This window comes from Chrysochloris asiatica, unplaced genomic scaffold (genome assembly GCF_000296735.1).
Source record: "Chrysochloris asiatica unplaced genomic scaffold, ChrAsi1.0 scaffold00106, whole genome shotgun sequence".
In the NCBI taxonomy this organism is placed as follows: Eukaryota; Metazoa; Chordata; class Mammalia; order Afrosoricida; family Chrysochloridae; genus Chrysochloris; species Chrysochloris asiatica.
The window spans coordinates 1,518,263-1,532,832 of record NW_006408624.1 but is presented as its reverse complement, the minus strand read 5'-3'; the positions used below and the strand labels follow the sequence as shown (position 1 = coordinate 1,532,832).

At 42.7% G+C, this 14,570-nt stretch overlaps 1 protein-coding gene across 1 annotated transcript in view; it reads left to right on the top strand.

Annotated features, from left to right (window-relative positions):
- Positions 1-14,570, top strand: part of DLGAP3 (discs, large (Drosophila) homolog-associated protein 3) — a 51,209-nt gene that overhangs the window by 22,719 nt on the left and 13,920 nt on the right. Inside the window, exons 4-6 of the mRNA XM_006867518.1 lie at positions 9,828-10,041; positions 10,325-10,638; positions 11,021-11,106. Of these exons, the coding sequence (XP_006867580.1) occupies positions 9,828-10,041; positions 10,325-10,638; positions 11,021-11,106 (614 nt within the window). The remainder of the gene's footprint in view (positions 1-9,827; positions 10,042-10,324; positions 10,639-11,020; positions 11,107-14,570) is intronic.

Here is a 14,570-nt window from a genome sequence, read left to right as displayed (position 1 = left end):
CTTCCAAAAGAACAAACCAATCTGTGTTGGAAGAAGTACAGCCAGAATTTTCCTTGGAAGCCAGGATGGCTAGACTTCATCTCTCATACTTCGGACATATCAGGAAGGAGCAGTCCCTGAAGAAGGAGTGCTTTAGTAAAGTTAGGTAAAGTGGAAGGTTGGTGAAAAAGAAGATGGCTCCCAACAGGAAGATTAGTACAGTGGTGGCAGCAATGGGCTCAGGCTTAGAAAAGATTGTGAGGTTGGTGGGGGACTGGGCAGTGTTTCGTTCTGTTGTGCATAGGGTTGTTATGAAGTGGTGCTGATGGCACTTAACAACAACAAATATTTATTAGTGACTGTTTATGTTCACATCTTTGTTTTCAACTTCACTGTACATTAATACATGTCATTCCTTCCTCCTGCTGTATATTCTTTAGTACATTTTCTCAATTGCTGTACAAGTATTTTAGTGCTGCCTTCTTGCTTCTTCAAATAAGTCTGTGATTGTTGTTACCTTTTTATACTATAAGTATTCTATGTATTAGTGATTATTTATACTCATACTTGTATGTTTTCCCTTCACTGTATATTCATACATATTATTCCTTCCTCTTAAAGTATATTCTCTAGTAAATTTTCTCTGAGAATGTCTGTTAGTTACAAACTCTGTTTCTCATGAAAAACCTCTTTATTTTAAACCTCACTATTTAAGGAGCTCTGGTAGCGTAGTGGTTACAAATCAGGCTGCGAACCTTAAGGTCAGCGGTTTGAAACTACCAGCTGCTCTGCGGGAGAAAGATGAGGCTTTCTACTCCCTTAAGGAGTTACACCCTCGGAAACCCTGTACAGGGTCGCTATGGGTCGGAACCGACTCGATGGCACTTAACAACAATTTAATATAGTTTAGTTTATTATAGAATTCTAGGTCAACGTTTATTTTCTCAGTGTTTTGGAGGTATTCCTTTGTCACCTGCCTTCTATTATTACTCTTCAGAAATCTTCTGTCAACCTAATTATCTTTCTGTATAGGTAATTTTCAGTTCTTTCTGGTTGCTGTTGAGATTTGGTCTTAGTTTTTGGTGTTCTGCACTTCCTCTATAACGCATGTATGTTTGTTGCCTGAATATGAGGATATTGTCAATTCTGGAAATTTTGCTCATGGTTTGCATGGCATATCCTTTTCTTCATCCCTTGTGCTCGACCTATTTGTGTGTCTTTAAAAAAAATATTTTAGTTGAGGTAGAATTCACATAATATACAATTAACCATTTAAAAATGGTACAATTCAGTAGCATTTAATACATTTACAAGGTTGTGCAACCACCACCTCTCTCTAGTTTCAAAACTTTTCATCAGCCTGGAAGACCTTGTATGCCCTTTAAATAATCATTCTCCATTTCTCCCTCTGCTTATCCTCAGCAACTGCAACTCTGCTTTCTGTCTCTATTGATTTGTCTATTCTAGAGATTTCTTATAAAAAGGAATCATACAACATATGACCTTTTATGTCTGGCTTTTATTTACCATGTTTTTAAGACTCATCCAAACTGTAGCCTATATTGCTACTTCATTCCTTTTTATGGTTGAATAATATTCCATCGCATATGTATTAAGGTGTCATCTTTTAGACAACACATAGTTGGGTCCTGATTTTTGAAATCCAGTCTGATAATCTCTGGTCTTGAATTGGAGTATTTTATTCATTGACATTTAAAAAAATTCTTTAGAACAATTTTTAAAAATTCTTTTTATTTTATTTTTTTTATTCATTGACATTTAATGTGATTCTTGATTATTGGCTTGTCTCATGATTTTTGTTCCTTTGTTCCCAGCTTACTACCTTCTTTTGTATTAAACATTTTTTAAATGTAAAATCCTATGTTTAGCTTTTACATAAATCTTTAGTTTTAGTTTTTGAGCTATTTTCTTAGTGGTTACTCTAGACACCATGTGCATCTTATCAAAATCTAATTAATTCTGCCAAAATATAGAAACAGTGCTTTAACAGATCCCCATTTTTCTCCTTTTCTTTGTGCCATTATCGTCATATATGTTACATGCATTTGTATTATAAACCAAACAATATGGTAGTATAATTATTGTTTTGTGAACTCTTTTATCTTTTAATGAATATAAGAAAAAGTGAGAGAAATGCATCTATTGAGGTTCTTTTGTTTTGCTTCTTTAGAAATTACCTTCATATTGGCCATTTCTGATATATTTCATTAGTATTTCTTATAAGATTGATTGGCTAGCAATGAATTCTTCATTCTGTATTTATCTAGAAATGTCATTATTTTTACTTCAGTTTGAGAGATAGTTTTGTTAGACACTGAATTTTTTTTTGTCTTTTAGCTCTGTGAATATGCCAATACAGTGCCATTTGACTTTCGTTTTTGAAGAGAGGCCAACCATTCATCATATTGTTGTTTTCCTGTTTGTGATTAATTTTTGTTTTCTTTTTACTGTAAAGGTGGTTAGATATAGATCTCTGTGTTGCCTCCTTTGGTTTCACTGATTTTCTTCAATCTGTAGGTTAATGTTTTCTCACATTTGGAAAGTTTTAAAAATAATTATTTCTTCAAATAATTTTCTGTTCCCTTACTTCTTGCCTCTTTTTTTTTCTGGGACTCCTACTATGTGTATGCTGGTGTGCCTGATGTCGCAAAAGTCTCTGAGGCTCCGTTTCTATACAGTCTTTTTTTCAACCCCATTCTTCAGTTAGTAATTTCTACTGATGTATCTGCAAATTTTATTTCTTCTGTTGTGCCCCTGTAGTAGAATTCTCATTTCAATTATACTGGTATACTCCAGAAATTCCATTTGGTTAATTAAAAATAATACTATTTCTTTATTTAGATTTTCTATTAATAGCCATTGTTGTTATGCTTTACTTTAAAATTTTAAAACTTGGTTTCTTTAGTTCTTTGAACATATCTATAGCAATTGTTTTGTAGTCTTAGTCTGATAAAACTAACATTTGGAGATATTCACACTTTCCTGTTTATTTGAAAGTCTCATCATTTTTGTTGAATACTGAACATTTTAGGTAATATATTATAGCAACTTTGTATTCTGACTCTTATTCCCAAAAACTGTTTCTTTGCTTGTTTGTCTGGACTAATCTGTGAAATCTGTTTCTCTTGAAATATGTGACTTATGACATCGCTGCTCAGTATTTTTTTTCTCTCGTTTTTATTTTTAAGCTTGGATTCCTAGTGGTTGCCCCTGTTTCAGCATAGCTTAGTATTCAGCTAAAGATTGGCCAGAGATTGTGCTTAAAAACTTCAAGTTTATAGGGCTTGCTTTCTTTGTTTTCAAGTGTGTCCAGTCTCTCTTGTTTTTTGTCCATGTGTGTGCAAGCTCCATTGGCCAGGTAGAGAGAGCTTATCAAATCTATGGCTGTCTCATCTTCTCTAACGCCACATTAAATCCTCAGCTAGTCCATCTGTTCATTGCTTGCTTCAGACAGTACTACAACCCCAAGTTAACAGAGCTGCTGGCCCTCCCTGTTGACCCTGTAACCGATGATGCTACAAATCAAGTGAGCCCTCTGGCAGTGGCATCGAAGCAGCCAATTTTCACAGCCTGCCTCATCTGGTTGAACTATTGTACTATTTGAGCTCCGGGGTTGAGAGACAGGAGTAGTCCTAGGCAAAGGCACCACAAACTCATGCTGTCTTACTTGAAGTTGAGTCATTTTCATGAGTAAGTGCTACTTTGTGGTTGTACGCCCTTAGACAATTATCAAAGTGATGAAATGGTTGTTTTATGACAGTTTTGACCAACTTAATAGCAGTCTTGGGCCATAGGATTTGGTGTCTTCTTTATACTGTCATGCTCCAAGTCCTGAATCTTGAAAATTACCAACCATTATCATTGTCTTTTCAAATATTTCCTCTTCTATATTCTATTTAGTTTCTTCCTCTGAAACTCCAATTAGTTGTATGTAGGATCTTCTCATTCTTTTTGAACGTTTTAAAGGTCATGGGAAAATGGAATTCATTCACAAACTTTTCTGAAGTCCTCTCATGTATGTGTGTGTGTGCATAATATCTTTAACTCTCTATGTTTCCTTCTGGGTAGTTTCCAGATATATTGTCAAATTCACTGATTGTCTCTTGAGCTGTGTCTCACCTGCTGTTTAACCTTTTAAGTGTGGTTTTAATTTCATAGACTGTTTTTTCATTTCTAGAAATTTCGATTACTGTTTTTTCACATTTGATTTGATTTCTTTTCAGATTTTTCCAGTCTTTTGCAGAGTATTGTATTTTCTCCTATGTTTTCAGATTTATCTTTTAAGTCTTGCAAAAATTTTTTGATGTTTTATTGTGAATTATGATATTTTACATGGGAGAACATTAGTTTTACTTTCATCCTGTCGTATATCATTTCATTGCCATGGTTATAGTCCCCTCCATGCATCATCAACCAACCAAAGGGTATATCCTACAAGCCTTCCCTCCCCTCCTCACTCCCCGCAGCCGTCAGCACACAGCCCCTCTCCATCTCTGGGTCATAAGTCCCCAGCTGCTCTATCTCTCCACTTCATCATCTCTGCCTCCATCTCAAGCATCACTGCTTCTCTGGGTAGGGTCCCGCTCTCTGCTCTTCTCCCTTCAAGGTCCCAGGGACTGCCACTCCTAGACTGCAAAGTCAACCACTCCCCTCCTTGCTACAAAACTCTACATTTCCAACCCTCACAATCAGATCTGATAACAATTATTCACTATTGTATCATAAGAGACCTATCTGCATTTCCTTTCCGCCTAGACAGATTGGATAGTACTCACTGGAGATTCTGCCTTCCTCCATGCCCCCTGGCTCTAGGTTCCCTCTTGAAAGCTTGTAAGCCAGTCACTTTTTACCTTTGTAGCCCCCCATTTTGGGTAGCCAATGTCCAATTTGCCCATCCCTGTCTACTCTGTGTATGGAGGGGGTGGGAATGATCCTTGCTGTAAAGATTTGTTCCCTCTTTTGAGTTACTGCATCAATAGGTGTAGGTTAAATTAATCAAATTGTATCAGATTACTCTTTTTTTCCTGTTCTTTCTTCTTCTAGTTGAGCTCTGATCATCCAAGTCTTGCAAATTTTACACATAGCTTTAAAACTATGTAATACTAACTTTTGCACAGGTGACAGGTAAACCCTGAGTTTCTCAGTGGCTTAATTCAATAGAAATAAGTTGTTGTTAAGTGCCATCAAGTCGATTCCGACCCATAGCAACTCTATATAGGGTTTCCAAGGAGCAGCTGGTGAGCTTGAACCACTGAACTTGCAGTTCAAATGACTTTACAGTCTGATGCACTAGCCCACAGCATCACACCACAGTCTGTATTAGTTATCTATTGCTTCATAATAAATTATATCAAAGTGGTAGTGTTTTAAAACAACAAAATATTTGTTATCTAACAGAATCTGTAGATGAGGAATCTGAGTGCAGCTTAGCTGAGTGGGACCTGACTTTGGTGTTTCTTAAGGCTGCCAAGGAAGGTATCTGCATTTTGAAGGCAGGACTAGGTGCACTTCCAAGCTTGTTCATGTGGCTGTTGGCAGGCCTTAGCTCTAGAGTCTTGCAGGCTACTAGCCAGCGACTGCAGCTCCTTGCCATGTGAAACTCATCACTGGGTTGATTACAACACAGAGTGAGGTCTCCAAGAGAGAGCTGGTGAGAGTGTTGTGAGTCTTTTGCTCTGAAGTGACATCCCATTGCATTTGCCAGACTCTATTCATGAGAAATGGTCAGTATGTCCATTCCACATTCAAGAGGACGGGGTTACACAAGAGCATGAATGCCAACAGGCATAAGTCATTAGGGTTCATCTTAGTGGTTGTCTACCACACAGCCCAATATTAGCTCATCTTCAGTGGAGCTTTAGCTGTGAGAATCCTGAACAGCCTAAGTTAGGAGTGGGTCCCTCAGGAAATATTTCACAGTTGCTTCTGTAAGGGTATTCCTGGTCTGAAACCATTTTATATTACGTTTTCCTCTCATTTCCAATATTCTGCTTTATGTGGGTCCAAAACCTTACCCTTATGTTGCACTTGGTGTTAAAATCTAAACTTTTTGGTTACTAAGACCAGTAACCCCTGCCCCCCTACCCCCACTCCTACTTCCAACATGCTGTTTGCAGCATTGGCTCACTCAGTTAATATTCTGATTTTCTGTCTCTTCTTTGCTTTTGTCCCCTGGGAACTTATCTCACTTTCTTGTGAGCTCAGCTATGCATATAAAACAACATTTGCTATATTTTATCCAGTGTTTTAAAGTGTTTTGAAGTGAGAGGGTTTTCAAAAGGTTATTTTAATTGAATAACATATGTAAAGTGTACAGAATGTTACTGGCCCCCAATTGGACCCACCAGCTCTAGCATAGACAGTTTTGATTAGAGCCAAGCAAGGTTTTATTCTTTTAAATATCTTGTACATTTGCAAATAGCGGTTGTTTCTGAGTTTTGATTTAGAGAAAGACTAAGGTTCTCATTCCCCAAGAGAATTCTTTGACTTGTACTCTCTTGTAAAGCAGGAGTCTCAGGGAGTAGGATAGAAAGAGGTGGGGGAATGATAGAATCCAGAGTCCAATGTTATAATTTCATAACCATCATGCAGTAAAGATAAACTCAGGTGTAGTATTTTTCTGAAAGTTCATACAGGGCTTTGTTCCTTGCATCTTTGTCCATGCGTGATTATGTAGAGACCCATCCAATGGTCTCTGCATAATCATCCATGGGTGTTGGGGGATTTCTCTTGGGCTCAATGACAGGAAAAGCTATGACTCCTTGTTGAAACCCCAGAAGCTCCTTGTGATCAATAGAGATGGGAGGTATGTAACACTGGACAGTTGTGTGCCTTAGATGGAGATGCTCATAGGTATAGCCTATGGGTGGGATTTCAAGAGCTTCAGAACCCTGGGAAAGAGAGGTCTCATTCTGAGTCCTGTCATTGTGACGTAAAAACATCCTGCTACTCATAATAGTGGTGGTGGTTGTAGTGGCTGTTTGCCATTGAGTTGGTTCTAACTCATAGTAACCCTGTCTAGAGTTTCTGGGGCTGTAAATCTTATACAGGAGCAGAAACCTCATCTTTCTCCTGTAGAGCAGCTGATAGTTTCAAACTGCTGAACTTGAGGTTAACAGTTCAAATCATAATAATCCACTATGCTACCAGGCTTCCTTACTCATCATGACTGTGGTGGCTGTGTGCCGTGGAGTCAATTCTGACTCACAGTGACCCTGTACAGGGTTTCCCAGGCTGTAAATCTTTACGGGAGCAGAACGCCTCATCTTTCTCCTGCGGAACAGCTGATAGTTTTGAACTGCTGACCTTGCGGTTTGCAGCCCGATTTGTAACCACTATGCTACCAGAGCTCCTTTTACTCGTCATAGTAGTAGCTAATGTTTATTGAGTATCTACTGTGTTAGATATCATGCCTAATGCTTTCTGCACACAAGAAGGCTAGAGATACAGAGATGCAGAGTGAGATTTCACCCATGCCTGGAATCCAGGCTGAAGACCAGATCTCTCTTTCTATTGGGATTAGATCTGCTTCCCTGTACTCCAAGAGGATCCCTTTGGATTGAATTTGTTCTAGTTGAGAGTGTCCCAAGGCTGGCCCACAAACAGCAACAGTTAGATCACTCCTGAGCTGCAGGAAGCTCCCTGGCAACTCCTGGTTCCTTATGCCCCTGTGGTCCTGAGATAGGAAGATTGAGAGAGAGACTCACAAGGAGCCATGGTGAAAGCCACAGCTGCCCCAGGAGTGTGACTTGTGTGGTCAAACATGAAAGAACTTCAGCTTCTATAGGACCCTGGATTGATTTTTCCGTGGCTTGCGTTTTCTGTGCCTTTGTAATGAAGTTCCTTTAGAAAAAAGTATAGAATGGTGTCCAAATAGTCAGTCCTTTTTAATTATACACTGGAACCACTGAAACTGAACCTTCAGCAAATTTGACTCTCTATGTTTCCAAGCAACCAAAGCAAAGAGAAATGTGTAGTTAGAGTCCTGGGTTCAGATTTTAGGGGTGACCTGATTAAATGTAGTTTTCATAAGCTTCCTGGGAGATTCTGATGCTCAGTCAGCCTGACATGGGAGTCAGAAAACTTGGCATTTCAGTCTGGTTTTACCACTTACCAGTTGGGCAGCCTTGGGCAACGAATCTGTCCTCTCTGAGCCTGTTTGTCCATCAGTAAGTGGAGTGGAAATTCCTGCTTTATTGGAGGGAGAATCTAGTGAAGTCATGTTATGCTATAGAGGCCAAGCTAGGGAAGGACTGAGCTGCATTATGCACACGGTCAAACCACTCTTTTGACCCCTGTTGACTGCACATGACTGTGATTCCATGAATCTTTCCTAAGAAGATGTCAAAGATGCAGCCATGGGACACTTGATGTTACATTCATTGTGAAGACTTTGCCCATGACTCATCCAATGGCTTCTACATAATCGTCCACTGGTCTGGGGGAGGATTTCTCTTGGGCTCAGTGACAAGTTTCTCTGTGGTTCTTATGAACACCTGGCCTGTTGACTGAGTGTTTATTATGTGCCAGTAACTGTACCTTGTGCTTTACATGTTTTCCTTTGAGTCCTCTCTATAGTTCTATGAGGATGGTTCCATTCTCACTCCCATTTCACAGGTGAGTAAACAGAGATCCAAAAACGTTAAGTAACTCCACAAGGCCAGATTACTAGGCAGTAGCAGAGTAAAGTGGCTCTCATTCCATAGCCCTTGCAGGCAACCATCAAGCTATAATCCTCATTGCTTTGGCTGCTCGGAAACCCAGGGTCAAATGTGCACCCATCTTGAGCAATGCACAGGACGCTGTCACCTGAGCTGATGGCTTCAGAGCTTACCTTCGGAACAGTCTTCTTTGCTTCCCTTCGTTTTTCCTTTGTGCCATTTCTTTCATGTAACACGAATGAAGCTGCAACCTCTGGTAAATTTAGCCTTAGTGTGGGGTGTTGTTCAACACGGTTCCATTTTTGTTTGCTTCTTTCTTACTTGCTTTAATTTTTTAACACCATAGATCACAAAATGGCAGAAACCAAAACCTCATCTGGCAGTGGCTGAGTTTCCCTTGGATGACAAGGACAGGGAAGGAATGAGTGGACCAAGTTAGAACTCGTTAGTGGACAGAGGGTGAGGGAAGGATTGGAACACTTGAAGGCTAATAAGTTTTGCTCCATCATTTACCCATTAATGTAAATCCTGCCATGTGGTATACGTCTCTGTGGGATGCTTTCAGTCAAGTTTGTAAAGTAATGAGTTGTAAATGATAAAATAGAAGTGTCCTCCCCTGAATTTCCCTGCTCCCCATATTTGAGCAGGAGGGTGGATGTCAAATCCCTAGTTCCAAGGGACTGGGACTAGGTGGAGAGAAGATGGTCTGGAGACATCCAAGAGATGCACAGGTAGGGTTAAATGCCATACAGTCAATTCCAACTCGTAGCCACCCCATGTGATAAAGCTGAACTATCCCAAAGGATTTTTATTTTTTATTTTTACTGTAATCTTTATAGAAACAGATTGCTAGATCTTTCTTCCAGGGAGCTTCTGAGTGCATTCAATCTGACAATTTTTCTGTTAGCAGTCCAGTGCTTAACCGTTTGTGGCACCAGGCCTCCTTACAGGTGGGGTGGGGTTATTTAAATGAAAGACTGGGCTCCGAGGCCAGACCTGAGAAACAGGCAGGACAGAGGTGACCCCATCTTTTTTTGCTAGTGATCTCTTGCCAGGCCTTTGTTAACATGTCCAAAAGATCTGGATATGCATCTAAGGCAAAGCACCTCAGAACACCCTCCTCAGCCCCCACACCTTGATAACTGCCCTCCTGCCCCCTGTCACCAGCTCAGTGAGGAGCTGAGCCAGCAGCTGGAGGCCGTGTGCGGGTCCGTGTTTGGGGAGCTCGAGTCACAAGCGGTGGATGCCCTGGACCTGCCCGGCTGTTTCCGCACGCGGAGCCACAGCTACCTCCGGGCCATCCAGGCCGGCTGCTCTCAAGACGACGACTGCCTGCCCCTCCTTGCTGCCCCCGCTTCTGTCTCAGGGAGGCCCGGCTCCTGTAAGTACGCACTCTGCCACCGACCCAGGGTTCTAGTTCTGACCCCCGCCACAACTGTGCTGTGTGACTTAGGGCAGACTGCTAACCTCTCTGGGACTGAGAATGGGAAGAATGGTTCTGAATGTAGCAGTACGCGGGGTATACCTGGCTGCTGGGCCCCGTGGGATCGCATGTATGTGTGTGTGTGTGTGTGTGTGTGTGTGTGTGTGTGTGTGTGGTCCACCCCAGGCTGCAGCGGGAACTGTTTCTTGTTAGCTTTGTCTCCGTTTTTCCCTCGTCGCAGCCTTCAACTTCAGAAAGGCCCCGCCCCCTATTCCGCCGGGCAGTCAGGCCCCACCCCGCATCTCCATCACCGCCCAGAGCAGCACGGACTCCGCCCACGAGAGCTTCACCGCCACTGAGGGTCCTTCCCGGCGCTGCAGCTCAGCGGATGGGTTGGACGGCCCAACCATGGGCGCGCGCACCCTGGAGTTGGCGCCGGTCCCATCCCGGGCCAGCCCCAAGCCCCCTACACTCATCATCAAGACCATCCCTGGCAGGGAAGAGCTGAGGAGCCTGGCGCGGCAGCGGAAGTGGCGCCCATCTATTGGGGTGCAGGTATGGGTGGAAGGACGACAAGAACACTCAGCCCCTTGCCTGTTGGGGGTGGTTTGGGAATGGGGCGGGGCGGGGCACGAGCAAAGGAGTCTTCTGGACTTATAGACCTTCTCCATGGTTTGCTATGAGCTGCAGGTATATCCTGTGCCTGGTCCTCACCAGGGCTGCTCCAACCAGCCCCAGCCCATTGCCTTGTCCTGTGTCACACATCATCACCCATATTAACTGACATTGGAAAGCGGTGCCCGCTGGGTGCCACCTTAGGGACTCTGACCTCCTTTGCAGAATCTACCAGTTGGTTTAGGGCTCACTAACTGAAGGTTTACTGCACAGGAAGGCTCTTTGGTATTCCTAACCACTGACACATCCACCCTACCACTAGGTGGAGACTATCTCAGACTCGGACACAGAGAACAGGAGCCGAAGAGAGTTCCACTCCATTGGTGTGCAGGTGGAAGAGGATAAAAGGTAGGTCAGAGGGGTGACATCTCAGGGCTCCTAGGGTGAGAAGGAGAGAGAGGACTTCACAATGTTCTCATTGCTTACTCTTCCTAGAAGAGAAGAATCCTTTATAGGGGAGAGGCATGAGAGTAGGTTATCCACAGATGCCCTATCAGGGCAGCTGTCAAATCTAAAGTGAGTCCTTGTACTCATACCTGGTCCAGGTGTTCTTAGACAGGAGATGCACAGCATGTTGGGGGAGGGATAAAGGTCCCTGGATGTCCCAGATGGTTTGCTCTCAAGGAGTCTTGGTGTGGCACTGTGGGTTAATGCCCCAGACTGCAAAGCCGTTTGAACTGCAAGGTCGGCGGTTCAAGCTCACCAGCTGCTCCTCGGAAACTGTATACAGAGTCGCTATGGGTCAGAACCGACTCGACAGCACTTACTTAACAACAACAACAACAACTAGCTGAAAGGTTGGCAGTTCAAATCCACCCAGCAGTGCCACAGAAGAAAAGCCTGGGGATCTGTTTCCATGAGGATCACAACCAAGGAAAGCCTGTGGAGTGCAGATTTATTCTGAAGCACATGGGGATCACCAGGAGTCAGAATCAACTTGATGGCTCTGTGTTGTTTTCTAGGGGTAGTGGTGGTGGTGGTGGGGGGCCAGGTAGGTAATAGGTAGGTGCCAAGCAGGACTTCAACAATTGTCCTTTACAGCATTTATGGGATCCTGTCAATCTCCTGTTAAATCCTGTGGTGTACAAGTATGTGAGCTCAAAAAGAAACAAACAAACGTGAAGATTGCCTCTCAGGGGCCCCTGACAGATACAACACACCTCCTCACTTGACTCACATAAGTGTTTAAGCAGTCCGGGATTCTTCTCATATGCCTACGTCTGTGGTGTATCAGAGATTGTCGAATTACTTGCAGCCATTATGCTGGCATTAGGTGGCCTCAGAAACATTACTTCCTTAACATCCAATGGAAAAATCAGCATTAGGAGCTCTAGTGGGAACACTGGGAAACACTTTCCTGTCGTGGGGTTTCCATGAGAAGACACTTTCTCTAATGATCATGTGTCTGTGCCACAGTGGTCTCTCTGCTCCTCAGGCCAGTGACCCTAGCTGTGGTGTCTAAGAACCTGCCTGGGTTCATGGTAACTGTGTCTCCCAGAGCATGTCCACTACAGAAATAAAATAAAATGAAAGTCCCAGCAGCTGTTCCCAATTGCCATTGTTGGGCCTTCAAATATGTCCTCAAATTCTCCCAACTATATCTGGGAACTTCTCAGGTTTATCATTTTTCTCCACTCCTTCTTTGGCTCCTTGTATTTTCATCCATTTCTGGGTTTATAAATGCCGTCATTGAAGGTGCCCAAGAGCTGCCCTTGTTGCCCATCATACTAAAACAAAACTTTTTATTTTTTTGAACTTAAAATTAAAAAAAAAAAAAGTTCTATTGTGAATTATGTGATAGTTTACATGGGAGAACATTAGCTTTACATTTATCCTATCGTATATCATTTCATTGCCATGGTTACAATCTCCTCCATGCATCATCAGCCAACCAAAGGGTATACCCTGCAAGCCTTCCCCTGGTCGTCAGCACACAGCTCCTCTCCCTCTCTGGTTCTAAAGTCCCCAGCCACTCCATCTCTCCACGTCATCGTCTCTGCCTCCATCTCTGGCGTCACTATTTCTCTAGGTAGGATCCCACACTCCGCTCTTCTCCCTTGATGGTCCCAGGGATCTCTACTCCTGGACTGCAAAATCAGCCACTCCCCTCCTTTTGATACAAAATGTCTACCTTTACATTTCCAATCCTCTGTCAGTCCTGATAGCAATTATTCACTATTATGCCACATGAGTGCCATCCCCATCTCCTTTCATCAGTCCCACCCAGACAGATTAGATACCACTCTGTGGAGATTCTCTTCCTCTGCACCCTCTGGATCTAGGTTCCCTCTTGAAAGCTTGTAAACAGTCACTTCTTGATTTTGTAGGCCCCCATTTTGGGTAGCCAATGTCCAAGTTGCCAATCCCTGTCTACCCTGTGTATCGAGGGGGTGGGAATGATTCTCGCTGTAAAGATTTGTTTCCTCTTTTGAGCTACTGCATCCATAGGTGTAGGTCAAGTTCATCTAATTGTATCAGATTACTCTTTTTTTCCTGTTCTTTCTTCTGGTAGTTGAATTCTGATCATCCAGCCATTGAAGCCAGATTGAGTGGGTATTATCTGCAAGTGTGGGTGTTCTTGTGCATATCCTCTCACTTCTTATCTGCTGGATGCTTCACTCTCTACTCTAGTCCTCTGTGGCTATATCACTGACTCTGGACCCAGGAGTCCCCAGGTCTTGCCACACTGCTGGCCAACAGGTCTCCACCTGGGTTCACAGGATCTATTGAACGTAGTAGGGCTTAACTTGCAGCTTCATTGCTGTTTTTCCCTTACTTCCCCCTATTGGTGACCAACATGGTCACCAGTCAGAGTGCATGTCTGCTCGTGTATTCCCCTTGAGTCTTATTCTTGGAAGGGGGTTTACCACTTGCCTTGATGTCTCCTGGGTCTACCAGAACTTTTTAATATGATCCCTTTCAGATCAGTTGGTGTGCTATCCGGGCACCATCTAGTTCTTCTGGTCTCAGAGTTGTGGTGACTGATGTTGACCTGCTCCATTGGTCTGTTGGACTAGTTGATTACAAGCATCTTCACCCCATCACTCTTGAATCTGCCCTCCTCTAAACTCTTAATGCTTCACAAATATCACAGAAAAGTAACACTTTATGACAAACCCACCTCCTTAAGTCCATGACTTGAATACTTGAGAGATGGGGTAGGAGTCATGGGTAGATGCGGATCTATGCTCAGCATCCTGTCTCCACCGTAGAGCTGCCACCCGTGGACCACAAATCAAGCCCATGTGCCCCTACTTGCTTCTCAGGAGGCTTCTTGATCCCTCATCCAGACAGATCCCTAAGGTTTACCCATCCTCTTGACAGCCATGAATCCTGGGAAGAGTGCAGCAATCCTTCTAGCTGAGACCTCTGCTAAATCAGCAAACTGTCACTCATTCAGTCAATAAATACTTAATTAAGCATCTGGCATCTATTAATAGGATTATTGAGCATATGGAAGATCTTGTGCACTGTTTTAAATGTATCACAGGCAGGAATTTTGTCCTCATAGAACTCGTGGTCTAGAGGGATATTGAGGCAATGAATAAATAATCCATGAATAAAATATATTTACACATTAAAGTGTAATATGTAATGGAATATTATTATACATTGGAGTCCTGGTGGGGTGCTGTAGGATAAGCACTGGACTGCTAACCACAATGTGGACAGTGCATTACCAGAAACCATATACAGGGTTGCTATGAGTCAGAACCGACTTGACAGCCCTTAACACCAACAACAAGTATTATATATTATGGTGGAAATAGAAAAGAAAAAAGGAGGAGCTGAAAGAGAAGGGACTTTATTTA